This window comes from Falco punctatus (genome assembly GCF_963210335.1).
Source record: "Falco punctatus genome assembly, chromosome: 12".
Taxonomy (NCBI): Eukaryota; Metazoa; Chordata; class Aves; order Falconiformes; family Falconidae; genus Falco; species Falco punctatus.
Genome location: NC_137592.1, coordinates 30,232,604 through 30,250,022, shown reverse-complemented (window position 1 = coordinate 30,250,022; position 17,419 = coordinate 30,232,604). Strand labels below are relative to the sequence as shown.

At 40.1% G+C, this 17,419-nt stretch overlaps 1 protein-coding gene across 8 annotated transcripts in view; it reads left to right on the top strand.

Moving 5' to 3' along the window:
- CLIP4 (CAP-Gly domain containing linker protein family member 4) overlaps window positions 1-17,419 on the top strand; it is a 39,131-nt gene that overhangs the window by 12,332 nt on the left and 9,380 nt on the right. For 4 of the 8 annotated variants that reach the window (XM_080408817.1, XM_080408816.1, XM_080408815.1 and 1 more), the window contains 9 exons: window positions 532-650; window positions 2,577-2,813; window positions 6,141-6,276; window positions 7,012-7,152; window positions 9,790-9,873; window positions 13,038-13,178; window positions 13,552-13,686; window positions 15,895-16,018; window positions 16,811-16,875. In XM_080408817.1, the coding sequence (XP_080264943.1) occupies window positions 532-650; window positions 2,577-2,813; window positions 6,141-6,276; window positions 7,012-7,152; window positions 9,790-9,873; window positions 13,038-13,178; window positions 13,552-13,686; window positions 15,895-16,018; window positions 16,811-16,875 (1,182 nt within the window). The remainder of the gene's footprint in view (window positions 1-531; window positions 651-2,576; window positions 2,814-6,140; window positions 6,277-7,011; window positions 7,153-9,789; window positions 9,874-13,037; window positions 13,179-13,551; window positions 13,687-15,894; window positions 16,019-16,810; window positions 16,876-17,419) is intronic. The other 4 variants (XM_080408820.1, XM_080408819.1, XM_080408821.1 and 1 more) reach the window with 4 other exon arrangements.

The following is a 17,419-nucleotide window of genomic DNA, read 5'->3' as shown; positions in this document are numbered from 1 at the left end:
TAAAAAATGATAAAAATCACTAGCTCTTAGTTTGTGCTTGGCTATTCGTAATTAAATTGATGTAAAGTAGAGGTATAATCAGTTCTCCCTTGCCCCACTGCCTGGTCACAAAGGAAAATAACTGGTTGCAGACGCATCTCATTTCAACATTTGACACCCAGAAGCAATAAAATAGAAATGTTTCAGAAACATCAATTTACATGCAAACCTAAAGTTACTAGCTTGTTAATCTTAGCACAGCAGATTTGGCATCCTCAATAGCAAGAAGTTTGCAGTGAAGTCATTGGTATTATAAAAGGAATGAAAGTAAATGCTCATCTTCCAGGTCTGTTCGTGGTATGAATAAACAGATGCAGAAAAGGTTGATATTCTATGTAGAATTACTTCTCATATGCATTTAGTACATAAATAATAGTGTCTTTATATAAATGTTAACAAAACCCGTAGAATTGAAAGTTCTCTTGAGGAACCTGTAGGGTGAATTGTTTACATAACAGACTTGCATACCTCACATGTGATATTTAATTGCAGATGTGGATGCCACCTGTAGTGATTTTGATTTTGGAACAGCTTTGCACATTGCTGCATTTAACCTGTGTACAGGAGCTGTCAAGTGTTTACTGGAACATGGAGCGAATCCTGCCTTTAGGGTAAGGAGTTAGGCTGTAGAATCACCAGCAAGTGAAAAAAGTACCTGGAAAAATTGAACAGTCTGTCCAGGATTTTGGCTGAAAATGTGTTACCTGGAGTGACAGTGGCTCAGTTAAATTGCAACTCCTAGTGGACGATTCTGTATGCTTTGTCATAGTTGTGTGTTTCAGTTTGTATTTTTGCGTCACAGCCTAGCTCGTTAGTTCAAATAGCTTTCAAGATGATGTTCTGTTTGTTGCTTGAACTTTCACTGGTTAATACTCCCTTGTGTCTTGCAACAGTTGTTCTGGCGGTGGTGGATCTTTTCAGAAATACAGGAGTGCAATCTGTGCCCTCCAGAAATGCAGTGCATTGCTTAGCAGTAAACTTAGTCTTAACATAAGTAACCGGTAACGAAGAAGCATTAACTGCTGTGCTTACTAACCAAATAATAGGCCTGAGTTACAGTGTGAGGTGCCACTCTATGTGCCTAGCCACAAACCTTGCGTTTTGATTGGCTCTTGTTGGTTTTTGTGGGCGGCTGTTGTTGTTGTTGTGTTTGTGCCTTTGTTTTTTTTTTTTTTTTTTTTTTTTTTTAGCATAGGCAGTATCTCAATTCTCCATTTTCAAATTCAGGTGTTTTTTTTAAATGAGAAATTATAATTGTTTTAAGGGTACTCAGAAGTCATTATTTTGTGTATCACTTAGGATGTGAAGTCTTCTGGAACGTCATTGTTCATACGGTTCTTCACGATACTTCAGCTAGATCTCTTTAAAAATGCTGTATTTCTTCTTGGTCTCCTTCTTGGTCTGTAGATTTTTAAGGAATGGTAGGTGTTTAATTCTTCAATCCCACAATAAAGTTCTGCCCAGAGACAGTATGTAGAGTTTGCTTATATGAGGGCAGCAGAGTGTAAATGCTGAGTAGTGAGGATTATAGTTTTCCAGGGTTGAGCAGGGAGATTTATAGGGGCCTGAGGGAAGGCTGAGCTTTTATTCTGTTTTTTAAGGAAATAAAGCAAATCTAGTCTTGCTTTGTGTCATTCCCTCTTGGAGCTTCTGGTAATTTCCGAGTTCAGGGGCTCAGCTGAGACCGCTTTGGAAGACTGAGATAATTGTTTCCACAGGCAGTGTGAAAACGGGCAGGTAGGCGAAGATCCATGCTGATGGCTTTGCTGAAGGAAGCGTAGGTAGAACTTGCCACTGTAGCAGCCTGAGAGGCCAGGGGTGTCCTCGCTGTCTGGCCAGCTGGGCTGGAGTTAGGGTTACCTCCAGGTGAGCTGGTACTGGGACAGCTCTGGCCTAAGGTGGGTGTCACATGGGACATGCAGGCAGTCACAGTCACTGCTCTGGGAATGGGAGGTGTTTGGGAAGGACTCTGTCCTTAGGTCATCTCTCATGGAATAGCCTGTATCTAAACAAACCTGAACAGATTTATTCAAATATTTATGTGAGACATCAGCTTTGTGTATTCTGTACACGCAACGTATATTTGTTGAATTCTGTCTTACATTTGGAATAAGTCTCACCAAGGAGTAAACTATACAGTAGGTAAAGATAAATTCTTTGGGAGATGTTAGCTTTAGAGTATTGGCGTTACAGACCGTGATTCTTGCTTATTTTCCTAAATCTGTGTTCAGGCACACAGATATATATATACACACAGGTGGCTTTCTTCATGTGTTCTGAGTACCAAGAATGTTTTTAAGATGAAAAATGTTGGTAACTTGGCACTTCTGAAAATAAGAGGCTGTAAATACGAGTTTATAGATCCAAGGATGTTTTGGCACCCTGATTTGAAAATGTGGATGTTTTTTATAGTTGTTCATATGCTAGGAAGAATATCTAATAAAGAGGATTAAAAGCATCATAAACTTCTATGGTTTTGTCTGACCGGTTTTATCTTGTCACAACATTAAATCCTGTGCTATGTTACATTTCTACAGAATGACAAAGGGCAGATCCCAGCAGATGTGGTTCCTGATCCAGTAGATATGCCACTGGAAATGGCAGATGCAGCAGCCAGTGCAAAAGAAATCAAGCAGATACTGCTGGATGCAGTGCCTCTCTCGTGTGACATCTCAAAAGCCACGATTCCAAACTGTGATCATGTCACAGGCAAGGCCATGCTTTTATCGCTTGGCTTGAAGCTGGGAGATCGTGTTGTTATTGCAGGACAGAAGGTACGATGAGCAACTCGATACTGCCCTTGTAATTTCTGGACAGTTGATTAGTTTACCCCTTTGGAGACATACCTCAAGTTTGAGGGCCTGAAACTGGAAGGTGTGAGCTCAGGATGGGAGTGAGGATCTGCTTACAGAAAGTAGTAAGCTGAACAGTTACGTGTTAAAGGAGGTCACTGCTGTGTGTGGAAAGCTGCTTAGACAGGCATGGTCCGCATTTTGTATCTGTAAACAATTTTTTAAGGCTCCTATAGTACTTCCAACCTGAGTGGTTCTATGATTCTGTGATCAGCATGGCTGAGCTTTTATTAACAGATTTGGCGTCACATCAAAATGATGGTAAAACTTACAGATTACTTCATGAATTGCCCAGCTTCCAGTTATGAGCAGGCGTTTGTGAATTACCCCTGATAGTCTCCCGAAGGCAGTAAAAGCAAACTTTAATTCTGCTTAGCCTGTAGGAACCCAATTTCACTGGTGCAATGCAGCTAAAATCTTTGAAGAAATGCTGTGCCGATGGGGTTGTTACATGGTTCTGTGGAAGTATAAGAATGTAGCCAATACTGGGCCAGCTTTTAAAAAGGTACCTCGCTAGACAGGTTTTTAAAAATATATTTAAAAAATGTACCATTGATATTGCAGTTAGTATTCATACCTTTTGTTTGCTCTGATAGGAAGAGCTCTGGAACAGTTTAGAAGAGTTTTAGCACTCTTAAAGATTAAAATATTTTTCTGGTAAATATTGAAGGTATTTGTGAGCAAAATTTTATGTTTGAGTAGCTTTACCTTGATAGTTTTTATAGTATAACCTCTGATTTGTAATTGTCACAACTGAAGAGTTCTAAAGGGAACTCCACCACAAGTGCAAAGCAGCTTCCATGCTGTATTTTTGTTTGTATTCTTGAAATTGGGTCAGGAAAGGCAAGGGAATCGCTAGCTACGCAGGAGGCATTTTAACTGAAGCACGTACAGGAATCGGCTTATTCTTTAGAGACAATAAGCAGTTCATGGCCGTTTCTTTTACAGAAAGGCATTGCACAGTGAGAGCATGGGGAGATAATGTAACTGCAGGTTAGTGGGGGCTTTCTAGCAAGACAGGGAAGAAATTAGTCCTCTTTCCCTCAAGTAAGGCCCACAGACCTGTTTGTACTGTAATGTGCTTACTGCATATGGATAAAGCTTCCCGAGTTTGATGACCTTTTTTTTTTTTTTTTTTTAAATTGAGTATGCGGTTACAGTGTTTTTTAAGAAGTTGTTGGAAGTTAGTTTTCTGCTGCCAAAGGCTAGCAGGGCTTTCCAGCTGTCTTTTTAAGGAAGCCAAAGCCATCATACGGCAGGTGGGAAGGAGGAATGTGATTGTGCTTTTTTGGTCTTCCTTTTCCACATTTGCTTTCCTCCCTTCCTTTCTTTGTGTGCGAGGAGCTGCTCTGCATTACTCCCACATGGCTTCCTACCACGTTCTCCATTCTTGTGACTGGAGAAGCTGATCTCAGCCCTGCCTTCCCCTCCCCTGTGCTACTCATAAACGTGTGCAGGGTGGTGCAAAAGTGAGAACAGGATGGTGAAAATGGTGCCCAGTTCTTCACCTTCTTTTGGATCAGTTCTCCTTTCGGGAACGTGGAAGCTGGGACAAGGGCACTGAAACAGCAGCATTTTTATGAGCAATGTTTATGGATTCCTGTTCTCTTTCCTGCATCTGCAGTCTCCTAATAGATCAGCTTTAATGAAGCCTGAAAGCCAAACACAGTAGATGCCAGAGGGAAAATGGATTCCTCTCTCGATTCCCCCTGCACCTATCATTCTAGCTGCCTCACGGGGTAGGAAGCGGTGTGAGCAGGTGTTTGTGTGTACGTGATCTGGGGTCAGCTGGCTTCGTCGGCTCCTGGTGATAGATGCAGGTTAACAGCCGTTCAGATCAGCGAAATGGGAGCACAGCGAAAGTAGTAGCTGGGAGAAACCTCTTTTCTCCTGTCCCTGCCCTGTTTCTCATGTGTCAGGTGTCCTCTGCTCCTTGCTTGTGTGAAACTGGAGCCTCAATTTTACCATCTCCACCTCCAGTTTAAGATGCCTGCTGGTCTCTCTGCTCAGCCAGTGCCCTCCAGCTGGTGCCTGGAGAGCAGAGGAATCTGTTGGGCTGCTTGGCTAAGCTTTCGCTGGCTGAATTTGATCTCTGGGTTGGTGGCTAAAAAGTCTGCGTCTAGGTTAGTGTGATGTACCTGCTTATAACAATCAAGTTTAAAGGAGATCTTCAGAGTAAAAGCAGAACAGGCTCTGGGTCACGTTTATTTCTTCTTAAGAAAGAGTAGCTGGAAGGTTTTATCATAAAGAAAAAAATGGTTTCGTTCTGTGTACTCTCTGAGGGCTGGATTAGACAGTGAAGTCACAGCAAAAAATGAACTAATAGTATGAAGGTCACATGAGATAATGAAAACTGAGCAACTGGAAGATCAAAGTGTTTTTTCTACTAAAACTAATTTAAAAATCAAATATTAAAATGAATTTAAATCCATGTTAAATGCATCTCTGTTAGTTGTTCCTCCCTTCTTTGGTTGACGTGTGTGGGCTTACAAAGTATGTTTGTGGAGGCTGAGGTCCACCGGCCAGACTGGTCTGTCTTGATAGTCTTGATATACTTACCTGTTCAGAGTATATAGTATAGTATATTTTGAAACAACACAAACTGTTTAAAACATTTTCTGGCTTTTAAAGTTTTGTTTAATCAGAAGGAGGGAATAAAAGACTTAGAAGTCTTTTCCAAAGAAAAAATCAAGTAGGCTCTGAGGTTTACCCTTGAACCTCTGAGATTTTATATATATATATATATAAATTATATATAATTATATATATAATTATATGTATAAATTTATACACACAGAGATATATTTATAGATTTTTTTTTTTTAATCTGGTATTTCCATGGAATCTCCAGTTCAGCAATATATCTAGCCATGATTCTGAAAGTACAGTTGTGGAAAACACTGGAAGTAATACTTCTTGTTAGGCATATATGCTCCTGTACCTTGCTGACTTGGAGCTGTATTGTGCAGTGGTGCTTAATGTCTAACTCTTGTCTGTTATGAGATCTGTCAATAACCACTGCGTTTGGTTAATACAAAATAGACACACGAGGGCGAAAATGCTTTGGAAAATGCATTTGCTGGCATTGAAAGGTAGGAACGTCAGTAGTCGAGGGAGGTGGTTGTGTTTGTATTTCTTTGTTCTGATCAGAAGCTTGTAGATGACTTGCTGTCTCCATAAATGGTGCTACGTTCTCATGAACAGTACTTGCTTAACAAAGTCATTCTGTGTTGATGCTTTTTGTGTCAGGTTGGTACATTAAGATTTTGTGGCACAACGGAGTTTGCCAGTGGCCAGTGGGCTGGCATAGAACTGGATGAACCTGAAGGAAAGAACAATGGAAGTGTCGGAAGAGTCCAGTACTTCAAGTGCGCACCAAAACGCGGTATAGCCTTAAATTTTTTTCTTAGATTTTTTTTTTTTTAAAAAAACAGAATTTTAGAAAAGGTCTTAGAAGATACAAACCTTTTGGGATAACAAAAACATATGAAAAATTCCGTTGCTTTTCTTCGTAGTGCTTTGTTTGTTTGTATGTTTTATTCTTTTAACTGTTCCTAGTATTTTAACTACAACTATTTGCAAAACCACTGAAACAACCAACCAGTCACAATTTCAGTTTATTTCCTTGAAACTGTGAGGCAATCTTCCCTGTTTTTCTGTCTATATTGTTGAAACTATCTGTTTTGTGTTGTAACAATAATGGCCTTGTTTCTTTACCTGCTTTGTCTTAATTTTTTAAGATAGTCACACTTGTAGTTGTTTTCTAACTTTCAGCTTGAGGTATTTTAATCGATATTTCATGGACACTCATGATACACAAAGTCTTGTGTTCTGTAAGAGTGGAGACTGATTGTTACCGTTAGGACAAAAAGGAGATTGTAACCAATGGATTTTAGTGACTTCCTGAATTACTCTGTTCAAATTGCTTGACAAGCCTTTTGCTTTCACTGTTCATTTGAGCTGGTTCTTCCTACCTTACGAATTCTTTGACAGCACGGCAAGCTGTGATCGTGGTTGAAAAAAAACAACCCTAAATTGATGTAAGAGATGGTAGGCAGAAAGTTTGGTTACATTAATATTACCCCTGGATCTGTTTTGGCTCGTACAATTTTCTCTCCAGGTATCTTTGCACCACTTTCTAAAATAAGCAAGGCTTCTGATCACAGAAAAAGCTTTGTACGAAGTTCTTCCTTGCGGTCTTCACCTTTGGTCAAATCCAAGAAAATTGATGTGACACACGTAACTTCCAAAGTGAATTCTGGTGAGTATTTTCTTGTATGTTGAGACAGGATAGAGAGATACTAGTCTTCAAGAATTAGTGCTAATCCTGTAAATTTGTTATTAAAATATTTGCTTGGAATTAGTTCATCACTTGGGATGAGAAGATGATAGGAAATTTATTAACAATGTATTCTCATTATTAGAAGTTCACTAGGCTGTAAACTGGTACTGGAAGTATGTTTTGTGTAGCTGTTCAGTGATTATAGTGATCTGAGGTACTATAAGACAGGTTATAGTCTTTACATAGTCTATAAAAATAAAAAAGTTCACCACAACATTTATTCTTCGGTCATTAAAGTAATTTCTGATTGACTGTGATATCAATTAAATGCCTAAACTTATTGTGATTCCATTTACGAAGATCTTCCTGGGTAACTTGAAACATCTCACTGAGATCAATGAAAATGTAGAAACTAATCTAAATACACTTTTATGTATAGAAGCTGAAGAAATTTAATTTATTTTCTGGCAAAATTATCAAGGAACTATTTAACTGATTTTTATTTTATCTGCTAATTAAGTTATCTGAGTAAAACCAGAGGCAAATTAGAAGAGAAAGGATGTCCTTGCAATAAGGCCTCAGTCTAGTGATTGGAGTTAGAGGCTCAGTCGCTGGCTCTGTTGTAGTTTCTTAGTAATTTACTCACATTTCTTAATCCTTCTGTGTTAAGTTCCCTCCTGTGTAGTGAGTGCGATGCATCTTTTCTGTCTGTCTGTACTCCAAACACATTGGAACCGTGACTCTTCTACAGTGCCCACCCTGCGTCATCTGGTCCCGTGTCTGGCCAGCAATATTATGATGTCATTAAATACATTACATTCGCATTTCTTTTGCCTTTTGAACACTTTTTAGGTGACTCATAGTAAGGCAGCGCAGCTTAAGGGGTAGAAGAGATGCGTACGTTCTCCTCAAATTTCTTCAAGCACCCTAAACCACTACACGCTTTACCAGTAATAGGCAGGGTATGGAAACAATGTGCCAGGCTGGCGGAAGAGGTGTATTTGGGATGACTTGTGTAACTCTTCTCTATGTAGACCGAGGGGGAAGTCTGCTTTAATGATGTGATTATACAATTAGCACATTTATGCGTTAACGCATTAAATTAAGCTATTTGTGAATGGACATCTTGCATAAAAAGCTGCTCACAGTAATTGGTTTGTTAGGAGTCTTGCTGAGGAGCAGATGCAAGCTGATTTTTTCTGTTAAATATTTTTCAATGTTTGATTCCGTTTGTGGTGAACTGTTTGTAACTCATTAAACTATAATGGAAAGGGCTGTTCCCTTGGTCGCAGGCGGTGTGTTCCAGACATAGTAGGCAGTCATAGACCACCTTTTCTGCCACAAGGGTGCATTTGTGTCTTTGGAAATTTTAAACGTTAGATACTTTGATTTAGTTGAAAGTCAGAGTGAGTTAGGCATCATCCGCCCAGCAGAGTTTACATCCACTAACAGTAATCTGGAAGGTGCCATTTCCTTGTGTTAAAAGCTCTGTTAGAATTAATTCGCCTGGCTGATTCACTGGCTGGAGCGAGAAGATAAAGCTGCAGAGGCAGGGCTTTGTTTTGCAGTGTTTACGCACATCACCAGATTACGTTTCTTTCCTTTAAACTTCGTCCCTGCACTACGCTGGTTTGTAAGGATGCAAGGAAAATTAACGTGCTTTTTGTAGATATGGTTATAAGCTGCAAAGTGAAATATAATATGTAGAGATTTTCAAATTTGATGTGTTTCTCGTGGATTTGAATAATCCATCAGATTGATGATAATCGGTCTTTTTCACGTTTTTAGGAAAAGGATTACTGGGATCAGATTGAGACATGTGTTTCCAGTTGCAAACACTAGTTTTTTGATCTGGTGCCTTAATGGCTGAACGATAAAATTTGGGAAAATACAGTATATTTGCAAACTAGTTCAGTCCCTGTAGCTGAATTAAGTCGACAGACGTAGTTAAATAAAAAAGATGTGATTTTTCTTTCATGACAAGGAGGGGATAAATCATAGATAAATAAGCTTGTTCTTCATTGAGTTAGGGTAGGAAATTGTCAGAAATGCAAGATGACTGTTCACAAATTATCACTTATGTGGCAGTACTGGTTCATATGCATATCATGACATTGTTGCTCTAAGAGTTAGAATCTTAAAAATTGTGTTGGCCTACTTGGTTATTTGCAGACTGATTGAAGGTTTGGTCTCGCATCTCAAAACTTGTTATGTGTAATCTTTAGTGAAGAAATTGTGAAATTATTATTAGTGAGTAGTTGACCTTAAGTACTATAAAAGTGAGTGTTGTGTATATGATAGACGTAAATGTTTGAAGGCTTTGAGTAAAACTCCTTCAATATAAATGTTAATATTTTGCAGGCAACTTGTTCATTGTTTGGCAAGATAGTTTGGGCTGTTTTAAGGGGTTTAACATCTGTGCTTATCCATCAAAACAATTCTGCAGTCTTGTTTTACCCATTGATCAAGAGTCTAAGGAATTGTACGGTTTTATCTATTTTATCTGTGCATCCACTAATCTGCAAATCTGTCAAATTGTTTTTGTGCCAGACTTTCCTGTAAAATTGTTGTTCGTTGTTAGGATGTATGCATCTAACTGTATGTATTTTTTAATAGGCTTAAATGTGGCAAAAAAAGACAGTGCTTCTGAAACCAGCTTTATGACTGCTAACAGGGGCAAAAATGTACCTGCGAAAGACGGTAACTAAATTTTTATTTTTTAATATGTTGAGAAACACGTTGGGCAGGGCAGAGGAAGTATCATTACTGTCTTACCTTTGTAGAAGTCCTGTGTCTGCACTACACACAAAAGTTGTCTTGCCTGTCTGTACCCAAGTCCCAAGCAGGCTGTTTACTAGGAGCAGAAATTTGGTGTGGATGTTGTGCTGGCGCTCTCTGTTGGTCTGGGAACAGCTTCTCTCCAAATACATGGACAAGAAAATACAGACAAGCCCTTAACGCTGGCAGCTGTGTCAGTAAATAATCTTACAGAGGACCTGCAGAATTACCTTCTTAGGTTTCTGAGGGAGACCTTTTGCCCTGTATCGTTACTGCTTAGATTTTAATGAAGAACTGTACACGTATTCTGTTGGGATTTTTATTCACTCCTGTATCTGTATAATAAAGTGTTCCCATCTAACAGTGTTTGGCATTGTATCACGGAAGACTCACAATAACACGCTACAAATATGAAAACTGAAACTCAAGCTTTTTAAAAAGTTCCTTTTACATATGAATCATTCTTTGCAATTACCTAGTTTCAGAATTGGATAGTGCCTTCTACTGCGTCAGTATTTTGTTTGCTGAAAGTTTAAACATAAAGGGACCTGACTTTCAGGGATGTCTTAAACTGTAAAAATCAGGTGGTCTTTGAGGTTTGGTCTATAAAATCATACTCTTAAGTGTTGGTAAAAGCAGTATGTCTTTGCAATAATTTGAAGTGTGAATTTGAATATGCTGCCTTTGAAGAAAAGCATCTTTTTATATCCTCCATCAGTGAATAGCTGTGAGGAGGAGACTTGGTGAAGAGGCTAGTGTGAGATATTTAAGCCCTGTCTTGGATGATACTTTTTCATAAGCGAGCTAAAAAAACTTGTGTAGGCAGAGATTTCCAACATTTGATTCGTGGAGGGCGCTTAATGGCTTGGTCTTCAGGTTCTGGTCACACAACGAAGTGAATTGGCAGTACAGGGTCTCGGATTGATACAGTATGATATCTGCAATTACTGGGACTCGAAAGGCATTGCAGGATGTCAGTGATGTGCAGTGAAGCCTCATTTCAGGATTTAGTGGTTTAGATGATATTGTCATAAAGCAGATGCTGAACCATTAGGAAAAAACAGCATCCAACTGAAAAAGTAGCTGTCAGTGGTTCTTTGTCAAATAAGGTGGCTATTTCAGCTTGGGGTTTTTTGGAGTTTGTACAGAGTCTGTTGGGTTTTGTTTTGTGTTTTTTAATACCCACCGGCCCCCCAAACCCTTGACGAATTGGAAAAAAGGTCTTGAGGGAGGGGGAGGATGGAGAGGAGTAAGGACAACTATAGAGTTCTGTGGCAAGGATGAAACGGTCAACTGTACAAATATCCCCTGGGAATGATACATCCTCTAATGGTTTGTAGAGAAAGGCGCAGGGATATTGAGTATTACAAGGTAAAGGACAGTCACTGTGTCGTGCTGTTGCAAAAATACTGGCATGTATAAAAAGCAGCATCAGCCGTGAGGTACCCAAAGTGACCTGGGTGCTTTGCTTGGCACAGGCGAGGGCTCTGCTAAAACACTGCACCTGGCTCTAGACGCTGCATCTCAAAAAGACGAGAATCAACTGGAGAGAATTCAGAGAAGACACCACAATAACTAGAGGTATAAAACTTGAGCAAAGAGAAGAGACTGTTGGAATTTGTGATTGTGTGATTAAAAAGACCGAAGATTAAAGGGCTAGAACAGGATGCTTTCAAATACAAGGAAGAGTATAACCCATTCTGCATGTGTAATGAAAGTAAGAAATCTTGAGTTAAAACGGTGGTAATTTAGGTTTTATATTAGGGGAACCCCCCCCTATAATGGTACAGAAATGATGTGGTGAAGTACATTGCTGAGGAAGTCCCGAGACCTCCCTGCTGTGTGGGTTTGTAGCCCAGGTCACACACTCCGCTGTCAGGAGTGATACAACAAAGAGTTGTTTTGCCTGATGGAGGAGGAATGGACGATAGGAGCTTCTGCTCTTTCTTCTCCCGCCCCGTGAGTTCCCACAAAGTGAAGCATCTCAATGACCATTTTGCCTTCAGCAGTTTTTGTTGTGTTCCTGTAGAAGAGGTAGGTGCTCTGACCTGCGGTGAGTCCGTCGCTGGACTGACTTCTGAATACGGACTTGTAGTATGTGTTCGCCATTGCGTGTGGATGTATATACCTTGGACTCGGAGTCTGCCTGTTGAGTCACCGCTTATGTAGTAGTAATTTGCATTTTCTTCCTTGTAGCGTAGCTGCAGCCAGCATCTTGGAGTCTTTAGATTTCTGTCCCCAGATACCTAAGCTTTTGCTTTGACCTTTCTGCAGCTCTTTACTGTTTTGCCAGACTGGGGGATTAAATTCTATTGAACATGCTAACCCTGTGTTTGCTATTAAAGTGCTTTGAGAAAAGTAATGAATTAAGCCTCTCAGAATTGTGAAAAGTTCAATAAGCAATATTCTCTTAATTTTTCAAATTGAGAAACTGAGGCATAGACGTGTCTTGCTGTACCCTGTGTCATTTTGGGCAGAAGGGAGCAGGAGAGGGGAGAACTGGGAGAGCCTTGAAAAGGAAGGAGGGAACTGAACATAAGTCTTGGAGGACAGTTTAGACATCAGGGTTTGCAAATGGAGATAAAAGTGATTTATTTCCCATTCTTATTTTATAGTACAGATTTTAATATTAATACAGTATGTAATGGAATATAGTAGGCTCTAATCCAGACAATAATTCACTTGCATCATATCACCTTCCTTCTACTTCTCATCAAATCTGTAATAGGCTGGGTGCTGAAAGTGTGGCGGTATGTTCTCTTGGTAATAAGGCCCCCATATCTTAATGAATATGCTTGGGACGGTTTAGAAGAACTTCAGAGAGTGAGAGAGAAGGGGCTTTTGGGGACCTGTCCCAGCACTCATCACCTTATTTCCAAGGCAGGGTTAGATGATGCACCGATGTCATTCCCAACAGGTGTGTGTGCAGATGTTGCCTAACAACGACTTCTTTTGGCTATTCACTTTGAATTCTGCCCGCTACGGAGAACGGACAACTTCCTTCCTAACAGAAGCTTTCCCTTCTGCTTAATTGGTCCTTTTCTGAATCTGAGCTCTGAAGGGCTGTTTCCTTTTGTGTCTTTTAGGTTTTCCGGGCTACAGCAGCTCTTCCTCTTCTACTACCTCCTTGGAAGGCAAACAGAGTTCCTCCAAGAAGCGGAACTCGGCTAGCAGCAATAAAAAGGCAGTGACTGGTGGGTCTTCTAAAGGTCGTGCTGGTATGGTGTGTTTCATTGAGGTGTATCTTCACAGGTGGGAGTTCGCTGCTGTACCGAGTACTTAAGTAGAACCGCTTGTGCTGTTTCAGAGTCTGAGATGGTTCAGGAAAGATGCTTGGGAAGTCTTTTAACCGTAAACTTAAGTTTGGCAACTTTTAAAAAGTTTTTTAGAACATCTTCAAGAGGAGAAGTGTTCTTCTAGTTGGTTGCTGTGCCTTTCAACAGCAGAAAAAAGGCTGTAGTCCATAGCTTTCCAGCTAGAGCAAAGCAATTCTTTAAGCAAACTTTGTGGTGTGTCGCCATGTGTTAAAGGTACATATTGAAGACTTCAGTTTTGAAGTACAAAGTCACTAATTTCAGATGTTGTTCTTCTGTTGACCAGGGTTGTATAGCTCTTCTCCGGCTACGAGGAAAAGTCCTTTTGTTGAAGGAGAAATTCAGGTTGGAGACAGAGTACTGGTGGTAGGACAGAGAACAGGCACTGTTAGATTTTGCGGGATGACAAAATTTGCACCAGGTACTTGCAATACTCTTTGTGTATGTTGTAGAATTAATAGGGAATTGCTTACGTGTGAGCACACGAACGTTAAGAGCACTACATCCTTTTCCTTGCTCCCTGCAAAAAAATTGTAGATGTACTGGTTTGTTAGGTCTCTCTCCTGTGTTTCACTGGCTGGTTTTTACTCTAATGCAACTGCTGGGAAGAAACAAGGGTTTAAAATGTGACTTTTACTTGTCCACTAACACGGCTTCATTAGGAGAAATATTTTGATGTTGAAACTGTAGGTGGTGTTACAAAGCTTTCTGAAAACCTTCAGTTTAGTCTCTGAATTAGTATATAGTTTATTGAGATCACACGCCTTTACTCCCTACTCTTTTGTAGTAAGCCTTTTTGACACAGCTCGTCTGTTGCAATACTGGGACTGTTATCATGCCATATAGCTGTCTCATTCTTATCTTCTTGGCATCTTTAAGAGGGTAACAGTGAACATTTAAATCTTAACTAACAAACCTTTAAAAAAAACTAGGTCACAGTGCAGATGAAAGGTTGCAAGCGTCTCAAAAAGCCCCAAACGCTACCACCGTTTTCTCATCCTTCTCCCTTTCAGCTCCTCCCTGCCTTCCCCTTGCTAAAAAACAGATTGCAGTGAAGCCAGGTGTCCTCAAATGGAAGTGAGTTGTTTTAAATTCGGGAAACTACGTTCTGAATACTACTGTTTTTGTAACCAAGTAGTATGTTCTTTATGTTCTTACCTTATGTCTATAATCTTCTGATTGCAAGAGTAATGCAAAACCAGTTGTTAAGTGTTGGTGTAAGTACCTAGTTTAAATGAGGTCCATTTGGTTGATACGTAAGCGGCAATGCTCTTGTCTTGGCACTTGGTGGCATCAAAATTAAACCGAAAATGTTAGAATGACAGACTGTGAGACTGTGGTACAGGCTTTTTCCATTTGTAGTCCTTTCCCCAGTTCTATTGTGGGCAGTCCTTGCTTGAGACGCTGTGATGAACCGATTCTGCACTTTAATGTGATCGCTGGTACCTTCATGTTGTTGCTTACAGAGTAAACGTTGAGAAAAAGACTGGTTTTCCAAACACACTGTAACAAGTGTAAAACCAGAAAGCTGTTCAACAGCGTAAGGCTCCCTGCCTTCCTTCCTGCTCCAAATCAGGGCGCAGAATTTTTTGGAGAAGAACGTTGCATTGTAAGAAGTGAGGACAGAATCTCAATGCAAATCTTCACCATTTGCAAAACCAGTAATTTATAGAAAATGTGACAGATGCAGTTTTAAGTATTTCAACTTTAATATGTATCAAAGCTCTGGAAGTTACCCAGACTTTATTTCTTTTGCTGCAGTGTAGATCTTTATTTAATTCTAAATACAGGAAGGGGAGAACTTGCTGTGTACCGAGCCCTTCTAATTCATGAGCTGTCATTCCTGAGTTTCTTGAGCTGATAATTAGAATTACCATTTTATCCAGTGCCTTAGTACCAAGTGACTTGAATTAAATTTTGAATCTTTTGGGGATGGATAGCATAAGGACTACTAATGGAGGATGAAATTTAGCACCTTTACATAATTAGCTCCCATTTATCACGGGTTATGAATGATCAAGCTTATTAACATCTTGGTGCCTATTCAGTGTTCTGTACGAGATGACTTGCTGGCCACTTCTGATTCTTACACCCCTCTCTCACTATCATACAGGCAGCCTTGCAATTTGTATTAATTGTAACCTGCTAGATGGAGAGAAGGAATGAATTAATATCAAAACTTTTAATTTTACTGTTGATGATCTCAGATGAGGCGTAACCCGTGTGGTCAGAGGACTAAAGAGGGAAACTTGAACCACCACTGCTGCTCTTCCCTGTCTCCTTTTTTTTTCCAATAGCCACTGTTCGATTCAGTAACGTTCTGTTTGGCTTCAGTGTATAGATCAAAGGTTTTATGTTTTCTGTATCAATTCAAATGTCAATTATTTCCTTGAAAGCATATAAAAAGGCTGAGATAATTATCTTTAGATTTATTCTGATACCAATTTTTTCATAGTTACATAGAGAGTTATTTTGTTATATATATATTTACTATTATTATCTAGATGGTTTCTAACTAGCAACTGTTTTCCTTGATGTGGGTGAATGCCAGCTGCACCAACTGTCTAGATGGAGAAAAGCCTGTGGTGTTCTGTTCAAAATACCGTGATTTTATTGTTTTGAAATGTAGGATTCTGGTGTGGAATTGAATTGGACAAGCCTCACGGGAAGAATGATGGTTCTGTGGGAGGCGTTCAGTACTTCAGCTGTCTTCCCAGATACGGTATATTTGCACCACCATCTCGTGTACAGAGGTAAGCGCTGAAGCTGTTTTAACGTGTGTGTTGCTGAACACTTTCTTAATACGTTTTCCAGTGGGAAACAAAGTTTCACAGCAGATAGGGAAGAAATAATAAATGTTTTCTTCTGCTAACGGAATGTTATACCCTACATTAAATACCTGGTGGGTTTTAGATCAGCTTTTTGAAAGTAGAGTATAAATTGGGAATGCAGCTCCCCCTGTTTCTTTTGTAGCCGCTTCAGGTATGTTCATTCCGGGGCCTCCCATTTCTGGTGCAGTCTGTGTTCATTAAACCTGACTCTCACGACCCAATCCTGATGCGCTGAGCTGCGTTTGGTTATAAAAGGGAGTTGCCTTTGGCCATGACTGGAAATACTGTTCCCATTCCAGCTAACTGCACGGGGGCCCAAAACGTCCACCACTTTGTAGTCTCTTTGCCAGGTCTCAGGAGGAACATCCGAGGAGTACTGTGCTCTTTCCTCCTGTATTTGCACCTAGTTACTCTGCCAGACATGTTCTTGCTTTTCTTTCCCTGAATCGTCTAGCTCAGGCAAGCTGTTAAAGAGCTTGCCTCAAAATCGTACGCGCTCTCTTGCTGAGTAAAAGGCAGCTAACTCGAATAAACTGGGTTGCCCTGGGCACCTCTTACGTGCCAGCCTGATTACAGCTGGAACGTTGGTGTCTCTTGGGGGTGGGTGGAGGAAAGAAAGAATCAGAACTTCAACAACATGTGGCAAGAAGGCCTCCAGCAGCAGGTTTGTTCAGAGTCGAGTTGAAATGACTTTGTTGTGTTACTGTTTTTCAGATTAACGGGTTCTCTGGATTCTCTCACAGAGACTTCGTCGGGTAGAATAAGTCACGCTTTTCCAGGTAGGAGTGTAAGACACTGTCATTTGGCTTAGGCAGCTGTTCTGCAAGCAGAACCTCCTGCACAAAGCCAGCTTCTCCAAAAGCACAATAGATTCTCGAGGTACCCAAATGCCAGCCAGCAGTCTGGTGGTCCCTTCCTAACACGGAGCCTGCAGAAGGGATGTGGAGTACTGTGTGGTCATGAACGCTGGACTAGCAGAAATAATTATGTCAGAGTTAAGATTGTTGACACTCTCCCCTTATCACTGTATTGCATTCTAATCAGAGTTAACCATAAATTGAACCTGCTCCTCGATTTAAAAGAGATTGATGCAGGGATCAGTGTAGGGAATGACTAAATTACTAAAGCTTTTGTGAGATACTTGAAGTAGTTATTTTTCTTTTTCCTTCCCTAAGCTTTTTGTGAAAAGGCCGCTTCAAATTACCCTTGTTCAGTTTGTCTACTTTAATTTCTGTCCTCTCTGAAAATCTGAACGTCTTATGGATGCTTTCATGAGACGTTTCATTGCTTAATTTCCAAATTGGAGGTGAGACTGTAGCAAAT